The sequence below is a fragment of the Lactuca saligna genome, chromosome 8, assembly GCF_052625555.1.
Source record: "Lactuca saligna cultivar CGN05327 chromosome 8, ASM5262555v1, whole genome shotgun sequence".
Classification (NCBI taxonomy): Eukaryota; Viridiplantae; Streptophyta; class Magnoliopsida; order Asterales; family Asteraceae; genus Lactuca; species Lactuca saligna.
Genome location: NC_136424.1, coordinates 3,239,065 through 3,262,217, shown reverse-complemented (window position 1 = coordinate 3,262,217; position 23,153 = coordinate 3,239,065). Strand labels below are relative to the sequence as shown.

Here is a 23,153-nt window from a genome sequence, read left to right as displayed (position 1 = left end):
TTTAAGTCACCAAATTAATTCCTAATTAATTTATAACTTATATTAATCAAATATTATTATTCCTTATAATATTTCAACTCTCATTGTAAATCATCCTATCAAGTTGCTATGGTGAAGGCAACCCAAAAGGACCATGCTCAATCGGGTCAAGTACTCTCTAAATATAGTTACAGCCTTAGACACTATTCCAACAGTCTCCCACTTGGATAAGTCTAGTAACTATATATACCGATTAGCAATCGTAGCTCTTCAAAGACACTGTCAAACTCTATTCTAATCAATTTTGTCCTTTAGATAAGGGATCGTACAGTCCTCTGTATAGATATCATGCAGACATTCAAATGGAAACAATTCGTCTCGCAATTGGTTTCTCGATCTCAGATTTATTTGACATAGAACTTAATCAAACACATCAATTCAGTTCTGACCAGGCCCGGCACATAAGTCAAATCAAATCATCGAGCAGCCGAGATATCGCTTTTACCTTCTTAGGATAAAAGTAACAGATAAAGTTCGACTTATATGCATTTACTTATTCATTAATCAACTATACACAACAATGCGTTTTATAACATCAAGTTATTGATGCGGTTTCGCATTATCAATGTATAACCAATTAACAAATAACAAACCATATATCTAGGTTTTAAGACCATATGATATTATCATCTTGCGATCACCCTTTTTATCACATTTCATAAGGTGATTCCAGCAAGCACGGGTTTGTTCCAATCCTCAAAACTAGTTCATAAGCACTCATGAATGTCGCGGCAAACTTTTGCTATGTCTAATACCATTTAGAAAATCTACACACCAATTCATGACAATCTTCAATCATACCTACTTCCAACATATGAACGATTGTGGATAATTTGAATAATTCGATTATTCTTAATAAACTCAATTATTCTGGAAATCAAAACATGCAAAGTGAAACAATAGTTAAACAATTAACACAAGACAGTAACATTACTCATAAATAATACTCTTTTATTTAATCATCAAATGTTAGTTACATTTATCTACCACGCGTTTCTAACACTATCTAATCTATACTAATATCATCATTCAGCCCAATGCTCCTAGCATGCTGCAAGTGCTTAACCCTGCTCAGTTCCTTCGTAAGTGGATCTGCTGGGTTATCTTATGATGATATCCTCTTCACCAAGAGTTGTCCTTCTTCTACACGATGTCTTATAAAATGATATTTTCTGTCGATATGTCGAGATCTATCATGATCCCTTGGTTCCTTGGTCAAGGCAACCGCTCATTGATTATCACAGAAAATCTCCATGGGCTCCTTTATGGTAGGTACAACTTGTAACAGCCGGAAATCCAGGTACCCTTTTATTTAGCCCTTCATCTTTAAATTGTTGTCATTTTAGGGTTTTGTATGTTGGGCGAGTACGCTGGGCGTACAAGGAGTACGTTGCGCGTACACGCGCGCTTCATTTAAACGCGTCCTCCCTCGGGTACGCTGTGCGTACCCAAGGTTACGCTGGGCGTAACTGGTCCAGACCCAAAAACCCTAATTGTTGTGGTTGGCTATAAAAGGAATGAGATGGCTTGATTCCTCAGCTACCATCCTTCAGAAAGAAACCCTAAGAGAGTGTTCCTTCGTTCCTAGCTCATTGGTGAGTGTTCTAAGCTTGGTGGTGCCATTTCAAGGTAGCAAAGGAGAAGAGGATTCCATTTTGAAGGCTAGAAGTTGGTGTTCAAGTGTAGATCCATGCTTAGCAAAGGTTGGAGCTTCATTGTAAGGTAAAAAGTTCGGATCTTGACTTGTAGTTCTTGTGGTATGCTTTATGGACCATTTTCTAGGGTTTTGGTCCCAAAGGTGGAGACTTTATGAGCAAATGGTCTCCACTAGCTTAGATCCATCATATTTCTGGTCCATTTGAGTTGTAGATTCATAAAAATGTAATCTTGGACGTGAATGATTAACCATGCATGAGATCTAGATCTTTGAGTTGAAATAGAAAGATGTTAAGGAGTGTAGGAGCCTTTACAGCCATGCCAAGGCTTAAAGGTTTCGACTTTATGAGTAAGGATGCTTAAATAAAGTCGGATCTAGAAGTTGAAGAAGTGGCTTAACCGATTAAGACCATAAATGAAGAATGTCTAGATCTGACTATTACACTGGGCGTAACTCCCAGTACGCGCAGCGTACTGGGTGGAGACCCCGACTATTGAGTTGGCGATGTACGCCCCGAGTATGTCAGTCTGTACGCCCCGCGTACTGAAGATGTTGACTTTTGTTGACTTTTAGGGTTTTGGTCAACATGTGGACTTTGAGTCAAGGAAGGGTAAAATGGTCTTTTACCCCTCTGAGGAATGATAATAAGGGTAAAGTCTAGTTGTGGAAGTCTATATTAATTAAAATGATATTCGTTATGATTAGGCGAAGTTGAGTCTTCATTTGGGTTTCAGAGATAGCGAGCACGTGAGATTCTAGACTTTCCACGAGATGAGTTTTCTCACTATACTGTACCCGGAAGGGTTTTATTGTGTGACCGGATGGTCGGATATGTTATGAGTTGTATGCATTGTATATGATAAGTTAATCGTTTGTATGTGCTATGTATACTATGCTTGATATGGGTCGGAAGGCATTATGTTGTGGGCCGCAAGGCATATATGTTATGGGTCGGAAGGCGTTGTGATGTGGACCATAAGGTTGATGCAGGTAGGACCGGAAGGTTTACCGAGTCGGGACGGAAGTCCCCTAAGACACATGGACCAGAAGGTCCGGGCCTGGAAAGGCGTATGTGCGTAAGTAATATTTTGGTGAACTCACTAAGCATTTATGCTTACAGTTGTTGTGTTATGTGTTTCAGGTACTAGCGAGGACCGTGGGAAGGCGCCGACGTGATTTGTACACACTGACGAAGGAACTGTTTTATGACCATGGGATGTATTTTGTTACAATGACAGTGTTACACATGTGATTTCAGAATATTAAATGATGGTTTATGATGTTTTCAAAAATGAAAAATTGTTTTGAAAAATTCACGTTGTTACACAACTCCAAGATCACCAATGAAGTTCTTTAACCATATTGCCTCTTTCGACGCTTCGCTCGCTGCGATGTACTCTGATTCGCACGTTGAATCAGCTACGGTTTCTTGTTTGGAACTTTTCCAAGTTACTACTTCTCCATTCAGGGTAAAGACCCAGCCCGACTGCGAACGGTAGTTTTCCATGTCGGTCTGAAAGCTGGCGTCACTATACCCACGCACCTTCAAGTCATCACTCCCTCCGAGGACTAAAAACCATTCCTTGGTCCTCCAAAGGTACTTAAGGATATTCTTCACCGCAATCCAATGGGCTCTGCCAAGGTTCCCTTGATATCTACTGACCATGCTCAAAGCAAAGGCTACATCAGGGCGAGTACAAGTCATAGCATACATGATTGAGCCAACTGCGGAAGCGTATGGTACTCGGCTCATTTCTGCTATTTCGGCTTCGGTACTCGGACTTTGAGTCTTACTCAACTTGGCATTATATTGTATCGGTAATTCTCCCTTCTTCGAGTTTTCCATACTAAAACGTTTTAGTACTTTATCTAAGTAAGTGTTCTGACTAAGTCCTATTAGTCTCTTACTTCGTTCTCTCACTATCCTTATTCCTAGAATATATGAAGCCTCTCCAAGGTCCTTCATAGCGAAGCACTTCCCGAGCCAGGACTTAATCTCCTGCAGTGTCGGGATGTCGTTTCCTATGAGCAGTATGTCATCAACATACAAAACGAGAAAGCTAACTATACTCCCACTGGCTTTGACATATACACATGATTCATCTTCACTTTGTACAAATCCAAACTCTTTGACTTTCTCATCGAAGCAAGGATTCCATATGCGAGATGCTTGCTTAAGTCCATAAATGGACTTCTCAAGCTTACACACTTTATTTGGATGCTTCGGATCAACAAAACCCTCTGGCTGAGCCATGTAAACATCCTCAGCCAACTTTCCATTAAGGAAAGCGGTTTTGACATCCATTTGTCAAATCTCATAATCATGAAATGCAGCAATTGCTAGCATCACTCTAATAGATTTTATCTTCGCAACTGGTGAGAAGGTCTGATCATAGTCAACTCCGAGAGTTTGAGTAAAGCCCTTCGCAACCAATCACTCCTTATATGTGTGTACGGTTCCATCCACGTTGGTCTTCTTCTTGAAGATCCATTTGCACCCAACGGTCTTACGTCCAGGCACGTTATCAACCAAATTCCAAACTTGGTTGTCATACATGGACTGGATCTCGCTGTCCATTGCCTCTTTCCATTTCGCAAACTCCGGGCCTGCCATGGCTTCCTTATAGCTATTAGGTTCATCTAGATTTATTAATGTACTATCACTAATATACGTGTCCCCTTCGGTAGTAATATGAAAACCATATAACTGGGGTTGAACTCTAACTCTTTCGGAACGTCTAAGAGGTAAGGACTCGTCAATCGGTTCAACCAAAGTTTCCTCCTCAGGTTGATGGACAGCGGTAGAGGTTCCTTCATCTATCGACTCTTGAATCTCTTCATGCTCAATTTGCCTCCCACTATCTCCTTGGCTTATGAGTTCTCGCTCTCGGAAAACTCCTCTCCTCGCAACAAAGACAACATCATCCTTCGGTCTATAGAAGAGATACCCAAAGGATTTCTGCGGGTAGCCGATGAAAACACATCGCTCACTACGAGGTTCGAGTTTGTCGTGAGTATCTCATCTTACGAAAGCCTCGCAACCCCAAACCTTGATATGTGCTAACGAGGGAGCTTTCCCTGTCCACATCTCGTGAGGTATTTTGGAAACCTTCTTAGTAGGGACTCGGTTAAGGATATGGGCGGCATTCTCTAAGGCATACCCCCAGAATGAGATAGATAGTGAAGCACGACTCATCATAGAGCGGACCATGTCTAACAAGGTTCGATTACGCCTTTCTGCCACACCATTCAATTGCGGTGTCCTAGGTGGCATCAATTGTGAAACTATTCCACACTCTTTTAGATAGTCGTGGAATTCAAGACTTAGGTACTCTCCTCCTCGATCGGATCGCAACATCTTGATTTTCCTGCCCAATTGATGCTCCACTTCATTCTTGAACTCTTTAAAATTTTCAAATGTTTCTGACTTTTGTTTGATTAAGTAGATATACCCATATCTACTATAGTCATCGGTAAAAGTCACATAGAAGCGGTTCCCATCCTTTGTGGTTGATCTAAACGGTCCACATACATCGGTATGTATTAGGTCCAATAAACCTTCACCCCTTTCACATGTGCTAGTGAAGGGTGACTTGGTCATCTTTCCAAGTAAACAAGATTCACATGTGTCATCTTCCCTAAGGTCGAATGACTCCAACACTCCATCCTTTTGGAGTTGGGCTATGCGCTTCTTGTTGACATGTCCAAGACGACAATGCCACAATGATGCTCTATCCATACTATTGGAAGAATCCATGCATAAAACATCATTTCCTAGGTTATCTACAATCATAACAGTTTCATAAATTCTATTACATGGTATTGCGTCAAAATATAAGACACCATTTAGATAAGCACAAATAGAACCATTCTCATTATTGAAAGAAAATCTAAATCCTTGTCTAAACAAACCATGAAATGAAATGATGTTTCTTGCCATGTCTGGCGAATAGCAACAATTGTTCAAATCTAAACATAAACCATTCCTAAGCACTAGAGAATACACTCCAATCTTGGTCACAGGCGACGATTTTCTGTTCCCCATAATTAGATTTATTCTACCATGCTCCACATCCCTATTTCTTCGTAGTCCCTGCAATTCAGAACAAATGTGGTAACCACACCCGGTATCGAGGACCCAAGAAATAGCATGAGATGAATCATTAGATTTAATTGTATATATACCTGTGAAATACGGCTTGATCTTTCCTTCCTTGATAGCTTGTAGGTACTCTGGGCAGCTTCTCTTCCAATGCCCTATTTTGTGGCAATGGTGGCACTCTGCCTCCTTTGGGTTAGAGGTAGGCTTAGCGGGATCAACTTTGGTCCCACTAGAGGAGGAACCATCTCGGGACTTTCCCTTGCGGTGGCTCTTAGACGGAGCCTTCCTCTTCTTGCCTCTTCCTTGCCTAATGGCCAAAACAGGAGCAGCGGGTGGATTAGGAGTGGGTGCAACCGACTTGTCCTTGAGATTGCTCTCAGCAACCCTAAGGAGACCTTGGAGCTTACTTAGGGCGACCTCGTCTTTGTTCATGTGGTAGTTCATCCTAAATTGGTTGTGACACAGAGGCAAGGAGTGAAGCACCATGTCGATTGCTAAGTCTTCCCCAAAGCAACATTCAACTTGCGAAGACGATCGACATACCTTTACATCTTTTGCAGGTGCATGGTTAGATATTCACCATAACCCATTTTAGCGGAGATCATGTTAGTGAAGATCTCGTAACATTCTTGCCTCGTGTTTTTGTGGTATCTCTCCAACAAGTCTTGGTGCATTTCGTACGGATACATGTCCTCGTAGGACTTTTGGAATTCGTAGTTCATAGTGGCTATCATGATGCAATGAACCTTCGTTGCATCATGCTAACGAGTTTCAAAAGCGGTGATTTCAGCCGGAGTAGCGATTTCAGGATTGATCTTCTCGAGCTTCTCATCGAGGACACACTCCTTATCCTCGTAGCGAGCAATCGTGCGAATGTATCTTATCCATTCGCTAAAGTTCGTTCCATCGAAAGTCACCTTTTGGAAAAGGCTCATCAATGTGAACGAGCTAGCAACAGCGTTGTTTACGTTCGACATCTACAAATAGAAAGGACAAAGATAGATTAGAATTTGGATCCCTAATTATCACCCAATAAGAAAATTAGGGCTAGGATCCAACAACAATATTTACATATTAGAAAAGGGATACCGTAATCTAACATGCAAACAATTTGAAGGTAAGTGAATGACGATTCACTAATTCTCCACCATGAAAACATAACTTTAAGTTCTAAATGTATTGAGAATTCCTAGGTTTGGATGAGATTCATTGAAACTTTTCAATGGCATGTTTAAATCTCGATATGTGTGACATCCCCATTTTCACGGCCAGAAAAGACCGATTTTGTTTATGCTTTATAAAAATCAGATTACTTCTTTTAATAAAAATGTTGCGGAATTTGTTCCCAGACAAACATGATAAATACGTTTTTAAAACATTTTCGAAGAAACGTATTTTGTTCATTTTAAAACATTTGGGATGTCATCGTTAATACAGAAACATAAGCATAAACAGAACTTACATTTATTTACACTAGTGATCTACATCTCTTTAAATCTCTCAGTGTAATGTGACTTCATATCAACACCTATGATATAAATAAACTGAGTGGGTCAGGTTGGGAAACCTGGTGAGTACATAGGGTTTTCAACCCACAATAATATAATTATTATTTTCAAACAATCAAACAATCAACCCAATTACCCATCCCTATTATCTGCTTTATTCTTAAGGATCTACCCTAAGAATCAACTATTCCTCGTTCATACATTCCTAAGGATCATCCTAAGGAATCGGCACGAAGTCCATCGTCACCGGGGTTTAGGCACTAAGTCTGCATAGTCGCCAGAATTTATACAATAGGCACTAAGTCTGCATAGTTGCAAAGGTTTTGGCACCAAGTCTGCATGATCGCCAGGGTCTAGGTATCAAGTCTGCATGATCACCAAGGTTTAGAGTACACCGGGTGAACACATCGTTCACAACACATATAGGTTGCGAGCCTGATAATGTTCCACTGGACTATCTCGGATGGTCCGTGGTTGTCATCCATACTCTGCTGAATGACGGGGACATCGTTTGGGAAAAAGGCTTCTCACATCGTACACCTCTCACCCACACCTTATAGTCTATATCACCTCTCAACTCATCATCCAACTCATATTTCATCTATTATATCTACCCATGTTTTACCCCAACATTTTCGTAGATATAAAATACGTATATAGTTTAAATCATTTAAAACATGTATAAAATCTTTCACTCAGCATAGACAGCAAGTATTCAGACAACATGCACACATAGCACGTAATTTATATTAAAATACTTCATATCTATGTGTAAGATGAAAGGGACTATGCACTCACTTGAGAAGGTGGTGACTCGGTACTCGGACAACGCTTCGTTTACTTTAAAATAATTTCCTTTGACGAAACCTAGTATTATCACCACTAGATTTTAGTCTAATATTACCGTGACTAATTATTAGTCTTATTATTATTATTATTATTATTATTATTATTATTATTATTATTATTATTATTATTATTATATAAGCGTTTAAACAATACTTTCCAACTACTATGTACAGACAGGGGCCAGACATAAAACACCGGAGGGCAGGACCATTTTGGCGTATAGCACTTCTGAAATCCAACAACCTTATGCGGCCCTTTAAACCAGATTCCCCGTACCGCGAGTAGTTAAAAGATATTATAACGACACTTATATAAGTCATAATAATAGCTCAAATATTTATTATAAATTTATAATAACAACACCAATTTTAGATATAAACTATATTTAAAATAGGGTAAGCATAACTTACTTTCAAGGGGATTTTAGCTAGGAGTCGGGCTCTGCAAGGGCAGAACTTCGTCGCTGAATCTTTCTAAGAAAGATTTGTGCAGCGCTTCAGCGCTCACCTTATTATACTAAAACTACAGAAAGAGAAGTCGAATCACGAGGGACCGAAATGCTCGGGGGATAAGGAGAGAAAGACTCTTGAATCAAGAGAATGGTGCAAGAAATATGAGAGCCCAAGGCTCTTATTTATACTAATTGAATTTTCAAAAACTACCCTCCATAATTACTTAATGACCTTTTAGTTATATAAACAACTAAACACCCCTCTATAATACTATTTTAAATGGATTTAATGATATTTGTACTAAACTAATGTCGAAAGAACTCAACATTAGTCTTATAATGACCGCATCGTCGATACCTTTCTAATGATATATACATATGTATATATATGTGTACGTATACATGATTTATACTTTATTTTAAATCGTAAATATGCTATTATAATTTGTAATTCGTTCATACGAACTCCGTTTTTGACGTTCTTTATATCCACGCGTAGGTGGAGACGTACTCTACAACTTTCGTTTAGACTTCTTCGGCTAATTTTGACTTTATTTTTAAAGTTATATTTTTAACAGGCCGGGACAGGATTGGTCCGTTAAAATCTCATAACTTCTTTATCCTATGTCTATTTTCGTTTGTATTTTTATCGTTACGCTACTAATAACGAGATCTTCGATTCTTATTTAGGTTGTGTCAGCTAAAAATCAATCGATCTAAAATTCGAATTTCGGGTTGTACACCGCTAATCCGAAACTTCAAAAAAATCATAACTTCTTCATACGAAGTCAGATTTGGGCGTTCTTTTTATCGATGTTCTTAGTTTAACATATTCTACGACTTTCGTTTAGAGCGCTAAGGCTAAATCTCTCTCTATCATAAATTTACTATTTACGCTTCCCGGCGCTGTGCCGGTTCCGACACGAAACTTCGACGGGTCATAACTTCTTCGTTATAACTCGGATTTCGGCGTTCTTTATATGTACGGAAACCTTGTGACATATTCTACAACTTGGTTAAGATTATTTATTCTAAATAATCTTTTTGTAGAAAAGTCGTTTTCGACCCCTATTGCCTCTAAATTGACTAGCCCGGATCTGCAGGCGTTACAATTATCTCCCCCTTAGGATGATTACGTCCCGGAATCATCAACGAAACAGGGCTCGTATAATGACTCCATACGTCATCTCTTCATCCTAGGTAATAATTATAACTTATGTATTCCTTCAAGTCTATCTCTTAGACTCATTGACTGTAAGCAGTACTCGATCGTGCACCTGCTCTCTACCTCAGGCTAGACTTCAAATTATGACCTATCATCATGTGATGCACGTTTAGACTTAGGTGTGTTAGAGTTAAATTCTAAAATAGACTATGCCTTCCTTCATGTTCTAATGTGATATAATCACACTTTAACATGTAGCGTTTCTGGCTACCAACTTCTTTAACAACGAACGCGATACTTCTATTGATCGCTTTGATTTCAATTGTTTGGTTTAAGTTGGATGCTACATCGAACTTGGTTCCCTGAACCACGCAACATACTCATCGTAGTCGGACTCAATTCGGTACGACCACTAGGGTCGGAAATTAACAATCTTTTTAGTCATTATCGAAACGATGGTAATGACATACTTGAAAAAAAACAGAATCAGTTACTAGCTTCTTGGTAACCTTGTGACTTTCCCTTATCCAAGTGTGAGTCTTGTGCTTCCGGTAGTATAGGCCTCTACTACCATTCACACCTACTCATACTCGTCCCAAGTATTGTCCCGCAGTTTCCCAAGTCACCATACAAGAAAATCACATAACATTTTAACACATCAGATAACAAAACGAAGGTTTTATTATTTCTTGAAACTATTACATAGGTGTCCAAGTTCACCCTAGACTATGCCTCTAATAGGCTACATCATACGACACTATGGCTACTGCATAACTTGATCTTCGGATATGAAGTCCTCATCATTGATTCCTTGCACGGTTTTCTGCTTCGTCGAGGATCATGTGGAATGCCCTTGGCCTCGGTGGCATTTCTGGTCTTGCTGCCTTATTTTTCCCCGGGCAGTCCCTGGAAATATGCCCTTCCTTGTTACATCCATAACACACCTTCTTGTTGGACGCACACTTGCTGGCGTAATGCCCTGTCTTCCCACATTTGTAGCAAGTCACCTCCTCGCTACATTTCCCGAAGTGCTTCTTTTTACACTTCTCGCACCACTTGGTTTCACCTCCTCCTCCTTCTTCAATCTTTGAGAATTTCTTTTCCTTGTTGGATTTTGATGATTCTTCATGTTTCCTTTTCTCGCCAACTTCAGCTCTCTCCAGACCTTTTTCCCTAATCTGGGTCTCAACATTCCTGGCTGCCCAGATGGCTCCTTTCAAAGTGGTTGCTTGCTTGACCATTGGTTTAAAGTCTGCTGGTAATCCATGGGCAAACTTATTGACCTTGGAGAGCTCAGTTGGAACTAGATAAGGAACAAGCTTCATTTTCTCTGTAAAACTTGCAGCATACTCGATGACACTCATCTTTCCCTTCTTTAGATTCTGAAACTCGTTGTTGATCTCCAGAAGATCCTGCTTAGAGCAGTACTGCATTTTTAACTGCACTAGAAAATCCTCCCATGACATCTTGCTCGCTTCTCCTTTAGGCATCGAATCGGTTAGTAGCTTCCACCAGCTTAGTACTCCAGATTTCAACAAAGGAACCGTGAGAGCGGTCTTTTGCCTGTTGCTACACTCGCAACTCTCAAACATCGTCTCCATCTCGGAGATCCAGTTCATGACTTCCACCGACGTCGGGCATCCAGATAGACTCGGTGGTTTGGACGCCATGAAATCCTTGTATTTGCATCCACGTCCATCATTTCCTCCATCCTGGTGGTTTTGCCTAACTATCGGTGGGTTGGCTTGACCAACAGTCCCACTGTAGTTTCCCTCCTCAATTTGCCCTTCGTTCAACTCGGGCTGTTCGATCTGTATGGTTGCTTCTTCTCGATTTTGCTGGAGCAAACGTCTGGTTTCCTCCATTTGATGATCCAACATCGCCTGGATCATCGCTTGCACTCCGGCCATTGTTATTGGCTCAGCAGCGGTTACCACAACTGGTATTTGCTCAATCACCGGGGGTTGGTTTCGGTTCCCATTTGCATTCATGTTTCCGCTACGGGTCCTTGTCATCTTGATCTATACACCGAATAAGGTGAATCTAGACCTTCACTTAAGATTGACGTTTAAATCATCCTTATCACTCCGAAACGTTTATATTCTAGTTCTAATATCGTATTCGTATGTTTAGAATCCTAAACACATAAGGTTTCCAGATCCGGTCGGCAACAGACCATAGATCCGATCAAACTATAGCATCATTTAGCACGTAAAAGGAATTTAGGCATCATTCCTAAAATAAGCTAGTGCTTGTGTCTATTCAGGTGCATTACCTAAATCTATTTGACACACTCCTCACAATCATCACTTAGCATTCTAAGTTTAAGTCTAGAAATAAATCCATATTCCTAGTTCGCTTAAACTAATGCTCTGATACCAACTATGACATCCCCATTTTCACGGCCAGAAAAGACCGATTTTGTTTATGCTTTATAAAAATCAGATTACTTCTTTTAATAAAAATGTTGCGGAATTTGTTCCCAGACAAACATGATAAATATGTTTTTAAAACATTTTCGAAGAAACGTATTTTGTTCATTTTAAAACATTTGGGATGTCATCGTTAATACAGAAACATAAGCATAAACAGAACTTACATTTATTTACACTAGTGATCTACATCTCTTTAAATCTCTCAGTGTAATGTGACTTCATATCAACACCTATGATATAAATAAACTGAGTGGGTCAGGTTGGGAAACCTGGTGAGTACATAGGGTTTTCAACCCACAATAATATAATTATTATTTTCAAACAATCAAACAATCAACCCAATTACCCATCCCTATTATCTGCTTTATTCTTTAGGATCTACCCTAAGAATCAACTATTCCTCGTTCATACATTCCTAAGGATCATCCTAAGGAATCGGCACGAAGTCCATCGTCACCGGGGTTTAGGCACTAAGTCTGCATAGTCGCCAGAATTTATACAATAGGCACTAAGTCTGCATAGTCGCAAAGGTTTTGGCACCAAGTCTGCATGATCGCCAGGGTCTAGGTATCAAGTCTGCATGATCACCAAGGTTTAGAGTACACCGGGTGAACACATCGTTCACAACACCTATAGGTTGCGAGCCTGATAATGTTCCACTGGACTATCTCGGATGGTCCGTGGTTGTCATCCATACTCTGCTGAATGACGGGGACATCGTTTGGGAAAAAGGCTTTTCACATCGTACACCTCTCACCCACACCTTATAGTCTATATCACCTCTCAACTCATCATCCAACTCATATTTCATCTATTATATCTACCCATGTTTTACCCCAACATTTTCGTAGATATAAAATACATATATAGTTTAAATCATTTAAAACATGTATAAAATCTTTCACTCAGCATAGACAGCAAGTATTCAGACAACATGCACACATAGCACGTAATTTATATTAAAATACTTCATATCTATGTGTAAGATGAAAGGGACTATGCACTCACTTGAGAAGGTGGTGACTCGGTACTCGGACAACGCTTCGTTTACTTTAAAATAATTTCCTTTGACGAAACCTAGTATTATCACCACTAGATTTTAGTCTAATATTACCGTGACTAATTATTAGTCTTATTATTATTATTATTATTATTATTATTATTATTATTATTATTATTATTATTATTATATAAGCGTTTAAACAATACTTTCCAACTACTATGTACAGACAGGGGCCAGACATAAAACACCGGAGGGCAGGACCATTTTGGCGTATAGCACTTCTGAAATCCAACAACCTTATGCGGCCCTTTAAACCAGATTCCCCGTACCGCGAGTAGTTAAAAGATATTATAACGACACTTATATAAGTCATAATAATAGCTCAAATATTTATTATAAATTTATAATAACAACACCAATTTTAGATATAAACTATATTTAAAATAGGGTAAGCATAACTTACTTTCAAGGGGATTTTAGCTAGGAGTCAGGCTCTGCAAGGGCAGAACTTCGTCGCTGAATCTTTCTAAGAAAGATTTGTGCAGCGCTTCAGCGCTCACCTTACTATACTAAAACTACAGAAAGAGAAGTCGAATCACGAGGGACCGAAATGCTCGGGGGATAAGGAGAGAAAGACTCTTGAATCAAGAGAATGGTGCAAGAAATATGAGAGCCCAAGGCTCTTATTTATACTAATTGAATTTTCAAAAACTACCCTCCATAATTACTTAATGACCTTTTAGTTATATAAACAACTAAACACCCCTCTATAATACTATTTTAAATGGATTTAATGATATTTGTACTAAACTAATGTCGAAAGAACTCAACATTAGTCTTATAATGACCGCATCGTCGATACCTTTCTAATGATATATACATATGTATATATATGTGTACGTATACATGATTTATACTTTATTTTAATACGTAAATATGCTATTATAATTTGTAATTCGTTCATACGAACTCTGTTTTTGACGTTCTTTATATCCACGCGTAGGTGGAGACGTACTCTACAACTTTCGTTTAGACTCCGTCGGCTAATTTTGACTTTATTTTTAAAGTTATATTTTTAACAGGCCGGGACAGGATTGGTCCGTTAAAATCTCATAACTTCTTTATCCGATGTCCATTTTCGTCTGTATTTTTATCGTTACGCTACTAATAACGAGATCTTCGATTCTTGTTTAGGTTGTGTCGGCTAAAAATCAATCGATCTAAAATTCGAATTTCGGGTTGTACACCGCTAATCCGAAACTTCAAAAAAATCATAACTTCTTCATACGAAGTCAGATTTGGGCGTTCTTTTTATCGATGTTCTTAGTTTAACATATTCTACGAATTTCGTTTAGAGTGCTAAGGCTAAATCTCTCTCTATCATAAATTTATTATTTACGCTTCCCGGCGCTGTGCCGGTTCCGACGCGAAACTTCGACGGGTCATAACTTCTTCGTTATAACTCGGATTTCGGCGTTCTTTATATGTACGGAAACCTTGTGACATATTCTACAACTTGGTTAAGATTATTTATTCTAAATAATCTTTTTGTAGAAAAGTCGTTTTCGACCCCTATTGCCTCTAAATTGACTAGCCCGGATCTGCGGGCGTTACAATATGCCCCTCTCGTTTGTGACTGGGATACCGAGGATCACAAAGTGGGTGTGAATTACCATGCAAATTCACATGGTGCCTTCATTGTAACAATCACCTATTTGATGTGCCGGTAAACCACATACGCTCCATCAAACTATGATAAACAATGAATCACCATTTGCCACCTTTTCTTAGAACCAATTAGTGTGCCGGTAAACCACACACGCTCCACTAACTTCTTAGCAAGGTTGCAAAGTGTAATTTCATGGGATTGGATCAATTCACTTTTCCTAAAGTAACTAGGATTGGGAATTTTTTGAAAAACATGTAGTTACTTTGTATTTCATATTATACTTTTAATGAGGGGATAAGGTTTCCCTATCCTACCAGTTTGGCTAACAACCCTCCACCGATCAAGCAAGCGGTGGGTGTGAGTGTACACCCATTAAGCGTCATTTTATAGGCAGCAACCTTATACCCACCTTATAGACCGGCTTCGTGAATGAGGCCTACTAACGGTAAGACTAGCATTTTAGTTATATATATATATATATATATATATATATATATATATATATATATATATATATATATATATATATATATTAATCTTGTAATATTATATTAGTATAGGGTTGAATTTTAAACTTGTAAAATTCTAGGGTTTGAAATTTAAATTTTCTAAATTAAACTTTTAATTACAAAACATAAATTTCAAAACTTGAGGGCAGGTTTTAAACTTTTCAAAACATAGAGGATCAAATAACAAATAATCTAAATTAACATTTAACCACACAATTATTCATATTTGATTTATTTAATTATTTCTTGCAAAACAATTTACCAATTTAATTAAAATAATTAATGAATTATCACATAAGGAAACTAATATTTAATTAATTGATAAATATCTTCAATTAGGTCAAGGATATACTCAAATATATCTTAAAATCAGATTTATATTGACCTAATATGATTAAGGTAAGTTTCCAAAGGATAAACAGCAAGAAATCCCGAATTAGCTCTTTTGGATGCTCAAACTCGCCGAGTGCCACAATGGACTCACCGAGTTGAGGCCTACTCACCGAGTCCACTATGGGACTCGCCAAGTTCATCAGGCAGGAACACAAAATTCGAATTTTGCAAGCATCAAACAAGCAATCAATGCATCAATTCAATAGAAACCAATCTAGGCTTTGATACCACTGATGGGTTTTGGCCATATGAACATTCCTATGTGCACATACAAACCCTAATGCTTGGATCTAGGTTTCTCTAATTGAACATGCATGAATCCAAGACTTCTAATGATCATTCTATCATAATAGCATTGGGAAATCAGAGTTATAAGTTTACCTTGAATCACTTGTTTGATCTTCTTGTCCTTGGAGCTTTAGAGTCACAATTGTCACTCCTTTAATGGCTTACAAACACCAACTAGCAAGAGGATGATTTGAGGAGTGGGGAGGGACTTAGAAATCGGCTAGGGTTCCTTTAGTAACAAGGGTTGCTGATTTCCATGACCCTTAGGGTCTATTTATACTTGTAAGGCTCCTATGGTTTTACCTTTAAATCCTGATTGGATAACTTAGACCCTAAGAAATCCTAATCCCTTTCATGATAACCTTGGACGGATTTTAGGTCTATCCTAAGCCCTAAAATCGTCCACCCCATTATCCATAAGGGATTATAGCCTAAAGTATAACTATCATACACTTGATAGTTTATGCACTTCTATTTAATTAATCTCTTTAAGTCACCAAATTAATTCTTAATTAATTTATAACTTATATTAATCAAATATTATTATTCCTTATAATATTTCAACTCTCATTGTAAATCATCCTATCAAGTTGCTACGGTGAAGGCAACCCAAAAGGACCATGCTCAATCGGGTCAAGTACTTTCCAAATATAGTTACAGCCTTACACACTATTCCAACACATTGGTGGTTGTAGGTGTTGGTGTTTGGAGCCGTATCTCGGGAGTTTGACATTCCAGTTTCAATCGAAATTATAAGGTGAGTTGTCCTCACTATACTAACATGGTCGAAGGCACCAATGTCGGTCCTTTTCAAATTTGTATCCAGGTTTGTTTCATGATGATATGCTTAGTGACATGTTAGGTCGATATCCTGATATATAGGATGATGTTATGTTAGTGACATGTTAGGTATGTATCCTGGTATATAGGATGATGCTATGTTAGCAATCTGTAGATCTGTATGACTAGTTATACATGCTAGCTAGTGTATGATATCTATGTGCACATGATTGTTTAATTGGGGGTTGGGTTGAGGCGGACCTACTTTGTGCTGAAGGCCAACAGACCCAGGCCGGACTGGATAGCCTGCAGACCATTTAGGGCATATTAGTTAGGCTGAAGGCTTGGAGAACGGTCCAGACAGGCTGAAGGCCCGGGAGGGCGGACCAGACATGCTGAAGGTTCTGAGAGTGGGCCAGATAGACTGAAGGCCCGGTGAGGTCGGTCTAGTCATACTGTAGACTCTATATGCATGTTGTTTGTTTGTTATGATATGGTTATATTTGTATGGCGTTGGTATTTTGGGGGAACTCACTAAGCTTCGGGCTTACAGTTTTGGATTTTGTTTTAGGTACTTCCAATTATCGTGGGAAGGCGAAGGCATGATTGTGCACCTCCTTATATTTTTATGATTTGATTCTGGGATACTCTGACATGAAACCATTTTGAAAACAAATTCGTAATAATTGTTGGTTTTGAATGATTTAAAAAGTTTTAAAGTGGCATGGTTTTTATGGATGTTACATGATTGCTTAACTGCAATTTGCAAGGAAGTGATTTTCCAGCTTTTGAGATTGTAAGAACTAAAGAATTATCAATATCTTGTAACTTGGTTGATTCTTAATAGTTTTTATGATTTAATCTAATAACAGTAAAACAAACTATTCATCGAAATGAATTAATCACTACTCGGAAACAAATTTTATCCGCCGCTTTGCGCGGGTACACAACTAGTATGCAATGATATGGATACATATACTAATAGAAATAAGCAGAAAACTGATGCTAGTTGAGCCGCTCCAATCTCCAGTTCCGATTCGGTCCAATCGGTTCGACTAGCCGGTTCAAACTTCTTTAAAACATTGCTTATAATTGGTTATACCAAATTAATTTTACCTCAGTTTAAATTATTATAAAGTAAGGGAAAGGGGAGGAAGATTGAATGAAATGGAAAAATATGTCATCATGGACCACTGCATAATAGTAAAAAAGCTTATAATTAATAATAAATTCCCCAATTAAAAAATTGGAAGAAAAAAAAAATGCGTGGAGGTGGAGCCGGTAATCAACCCCTAAGCAAATGTGTACCATTATTATAGGAAATAGGATAATATTATATTAGTTTGAACTTTTTAATTTATTTAGCATGAAGATCACACTTGGTATTCTTTTGTTTATCATCTTATCATATTTCGACTTTTGACTATGTTTAATGTACAAGAGCCAAGAGGTGTCCGTACAGTTATGACATAAATAAATCATGTGGTGGATGGTCAGATAATGCTATTTCCGAGGTTGGATCAAATGATGTTTTTCGTTAAAATATACATTTTAATCCTTACAGGTCTATATAAAACAAATACTATTTGTTTAATACACTAATCTTTTATTTAGAGAAAACCTTTATAAAGTTATCATTCAAACAACATAATACAAGATGAGACTATTTACAAAAGGAGACAGGAGATGCTCATGCTCCGTTTTACTACCAACTAATTGCCTTACTAACAACCAACAAACGCATCACATGGATTGCCAATATGGCATAAAAATCTATATAAAATATGAACTTAGTTATGATGAATTATGAACATAATTTTCCTAGTGTTCCCTCTCGTTTTCCCCATGGATGTACAGTTCTCCCAGTACTTGTCATCTGCAAGTATACTCAACATTTCCATCCAAATAGATCATTCTTGGACTAACAAGTATTAATATATAACGTTCAATTTAAACCAAAGTGGCATGATCGATGCTCTAGATGTGATAATAGGGACTAAGGTCGGTGATGAGGGATCTACACCCCATAAATCATTTCTTCCTCGATAAAAATTTACTCCATCATCATCATCTGCTTTACTTGGTTTCATATTGTTTGACAATTTATGTATCTTTATATGTTCATAGTTTGGAATCTTGAACCAAAAACTTTTTCATACTCACAAACACAATTATTGTTCTGTTTAAAGACATACTCAAAAACACCTATTCATGGGGTTTCGTCCACACGATTTGGATTCACATAGCATGGAAAAAACTATGTGATTGATTGCTTTCAACACCCATTCGATTTCCATCATTACCAACATGGAGTCTTACCATTTTAGGGTACATATAACAATCAATATCTATAAAAAAATCTACATCATCGTAATCAAGGGCTCAAGAACATCACCATGTGCAAAGAATTGAAAGAGACTCAAATAGACTGATACGATTTGCTCAATATAACTTTTAGTCACCAAAATAACCATAAACATTTCATCAATTCTCTTTCAAAAAAAAAAAAATATACATAAGGTAAACTTCATCAACTATGTCCTACACACCTACACAGCAAACACATATTGCAAATTTTTGTTTTGTAAGTTCATATTCGATTAAACAAATTATGTTTGAATATGTTAGATATAAAGTGATTGTGATTTCCCAATAACCACGTAGTTTATAACAAAAAAATTTAAACTTGGCGAAATTGAAAGTGATTGTTATTCCACTTACTTTAAAGAGACATGGTTAATGGTACTGTCGAAAAAGGAATTTTGCAAAAGAAATTTGAATTTGTGATAACACTTGTTTGGGCTGGACAAATATGTGGTTATTTTTTACTTGTATTTCCCCCGGAAAGGCCAAATGTGGCATTTTTTATAATAAGTACATCATTTGTTCAGACAAGAAAATAGTTCAAACAGAAGATAAAGGGACAAAAAGAAACAACAACATCCATTAAATACATTGTGTGCATCCCAAGAATACTACTACTTTTACTGCAATGAAAATACATACATAATAAGCAAATCCCAAGAATCTAACCGAGCATACCATTATCATTTATCATATACCATAACCAAATACAAATCAAGGGCCATGCGTATGCTTTCGCTTTAACTATACAGTGTTTCAACCAGTTTCTTAAGTAGTCAATCACGGAATTGATAAATATCTTCATTTGGAGAAGGGTTTTCTCCATGATTCACTCTTCCTGCATACACCCAACATACCATTTTACACATCTACCCAATGCAACACCAAACATACCATTTTACAAAGAAAGACATGAAAATATACCTGACAAATTAAAACCAGAAGTGTTTCTTGAATCATTGTTACTCCTCCAGTCAGATATTCGAGGAGAGGGCAAAGGGGTGGTTGCATTTTGGATGATGAATGGATACTTGTCACTGTTTTGTTGGTGATGATTATTCAAGTTGCCAATCATTGCAGAGGAATCAGTTGCCAATGGGAAGGCTGAAGCATCCTCTTTTGTAACAGCAGCAGCAGTGTTCTTACTGCTTATAACAAATGCACCAACAATTACCTTGGAAAACCGAGTAAATGGTGAGCATAAAATTTTAAAAACTATGGAGAAAACCCAAAATAGAGTTTGATGCAGTTTCTATTAGAGTAAATAATGTAGTTTTCTGATTTTGTCGAAATTTAATGGGCAATATACTTTTATTTAACGTGTGGAGGAGGTAACAAGTTACCATTTTGATTATGTGGCATCCATTTAATGATGATGTGGCGATATAAATGCCAAATAAGCATTCATCTAATACCAAATGAAAAAGAAAAAGATGTAGCTATTCGAACCCAACACCTCCCAAATGCAAAGTGAATGCTTTACAAATTAGGCTAGATGCCTCTTTGGTTCGCAAAAAACATTATTGACCTTACTCTCCTAAATCTTTAGATTTTGTTAAATTTATTTAATTTTTGTACTATTTATTTTTCAAACATATTCAATCCTATTACAAAACTATATTTAATATGATTATCAATAAGGAAATTTAAATAAACAAAATACAACCCAAAATGACCAAATATAAAATAGATAATACAAATTAAAGTATATAAAAATAAAACCCAAACTAACCTAATAAAACTACATAATGAACAAAAAGTAAGTTTAGAACAATAGTATAACTTCGTTTTGACAAACCAAAGTTTTAATAAGTTTAGAAAATAAATATTACAAAAAATAAAACCAAATAAAAAACAGAAAATTTAATAAAAAGTTAAAGTTTCAGGAGATAGAGTTACAAACACAAAAGGGCGTATAGCCTAATTTGTAAAACATTTACTTAGCATGTAGGAGAAGTGGGTTCAAATCCATCAAACTTTCTCTATTTCTATCTATGATCTGTTATTTCTTTATGCTTATTTGGCATTTATATTGCCACCGAATCATTTATAGGATGCCAAATAATCAAATGGCAACTAGTTGCTATTTCCTGCAATTTGCCCTTTCTTTACTTTTAAGGAACAAAGTTTCCCACTTGTTCCACTTAGGTGCCTCAAACTTTTTTTCAGAAGCTGCAACCTTTCAAATTTGTTGTGAAATTTTGCATATTTTTGTTACATTGTTATGAAATTTTGTATCTTTTGTTGATGTGGCTCCACTTCTTTTTGATGTGTTTGTGTGTTTTTACCACATCAACAAAAAATTGAAACCAAAAGATAGAAAATTCCACAACAATGGACCAAAATTAAGCTAAGGTGAAACTTGGTTGCTGGAGGTGAATGTTACCTGCACGGGGCCCGCAGCAATCAAAGGTCCATCAACACCACCTCCTATGATTTGTCCATCATTACTACACAAACAGATACTTAATCCACCACTCCTGCTTTCAAAATCAGCACGCACATAAGATCCACATAGTGATATAATGTCAAAACGCCCCTGAAATAAATAATTAAAAAAAACATATAACAAATCAAATCACTCGATTTCATCAATTTCTTAATTGTGTTATGAAAAAGATGAATGGCATTTGAATGTGTCAAATCAAAAGTATTATTTATAATCGTTTAACCTCATAAGTAATGTTGCCACCAGATGTGGCTGGCTGATGTAGCGTTGCATTAGAGATCACACCAGATGCTGATATCACACATATCTCTTGCTTGCTTTGTTGCATAAATGACATGATTTTGTAGCTAACATCCTACAAAATTCAATCAAAATGATGAAAATCATAAATCAAAGTGTTGAAACTTGAAATACCCAATGCATACCTCGCCAGCTGTCACTGTTATCATGTAAGGTGTAAAACCTTGCCCAGCATTCCCTGAAATAAAGATAACAAAATTTATTTCGACATTCAATTCAAAGTAAGGTTTCAGATCAGTGAGCCAACAATCCAAATTTCAGAATGTAAACACCCAATTCAATCATGTAATGAAAGGAAATTCATAATACGGTAAAAACAAGAATCAATAAACCCTTAAAGTCTAGAGTGCTTAAAAATGTTTAGATTTACAGAAGATTTGAAAGAGAACCCTACCAAGAGAAGGTTTCTTGGAAGAAGAAGAAGTGGTTGTTGAGGAGCCCCCAACAGTCTGAGATGTGTCTTTTTTGCTAGGCGAAGACAAGTGGGGAACAGTTGAGGTTGGAGAAGACAAGGAGGAGAGTCTCTTAGCAGCAGCAGCTTGCTCCGGCGTGCTATACTTTCTGGGTCTCCCTCTCTTCCTCCGGACGCCGGTCTGTAATGGAGAAGAGACGGCAGATGGGATAGAGTTGTGAGGATATAGCGTTTGACTGGATCGTGTATCTGTGCTGGTATTTGGTAAGATCCCATTGCCCGTGGCAGCTGAAGGTTGAGAAGGTGGTTGTTGGTGAGGGTGAGGGGGGTGCTGTGGTGGTGGTGGTTGTGGTGGTTGTTGGTGGTGATAGTAAAAGCCTCGACCAGGGTCACCCGGTTCCATTAGATTATTTTGGTTTTGAGGAGATATTTTTTAAAGAAATTATTTTATTTTATTTTCTAAAGATTTCTTTTTTTAGGTTTTTTGAAATTGGCCATCGTGTGGAGTGTGGACTGTGGACCTGCGAACGACTGATTCCGAGTTGGCTCACTGCTTGATTCCTCGAGTTCGATAGGGTTAAATTGTCCAAGAAAACAAAACAAAACAGAAAATGACAAGTTATAAATCGTAGGGGATTATTTTTTAATTTTTTTATAAGACCATCTTCAATTTTTGTAAGATTATTAGTACTCCATAACGTCTTAAATAGTTTTGTTTTGCGGTGAGTTTTCAATTCTTTTCATTTTGCTTATGTCTTTAAAAAATTAAAAAAAATTAAA

The 23,153-nt window shown here is 37.4% G+C and overlaps 1 protein-coding gene across 1 annotated transcript; it reads right to left on the bottom strand.

The window, feature by feature from the left end:
* Nucleotides 1-19,764: 19,764 nt before the first annotated feature.
* Nucleotides 19,765-22,828, bottom strand: LOC145011763 (AT-hook motif nuclear-localized protein 14-like). The gene is made up of 6 exons (XM_078970496.1): nucleotides 22,356-22,828; nucleotides 22,087-22,139; nucleotides 21,885-22,016; nucleotides 21,599-21,751; nucleotides 20,137-20,386; nucleotides 19,765-20,050 (listed from the first exon to the last, which is right to left on the bottom strand). The coding sequence occupies exons 1-6, from the start codon at nucleotides 22,774-22,776 to the stop codon at nucleotides 19,989-19,991; spliced, it is 1,071 nt and encodes a 356-aa protein (XP_078826622.1). The 5' UTR covers nucleotides 22,777-22,828; the 3' UTR covers nucleotides 19,765-19,988.
* Nucleotides 22,829-23,153: the final 325 nt, after the last annotated feature.

Excerpts from the sequence above, each read along its gene's own strand:
- LOC145011763 (XM_078970496.1), bottom strand. The coding sequence starts at position 22,776 with ATGGAACCGGGTGACCCTGGTCGAGGCTTTTACTATCACCACCAACAA. Across the intron at positions 21,752-21,884 it reads GTGGCAACATTACTTATGAG|GGGCGTTTTGACATTATATC; the intron begins GTTAAACGATTA and ends TATTTATTTCAG. Across the intron at positions 20,387-21,598 it reads TTGCTGCGGGCCCCGTGCAG|GTAATTGTTGGTGCATTTGT; the intron begins GTAACATTCACC and ends CGGTTTTCCAAG.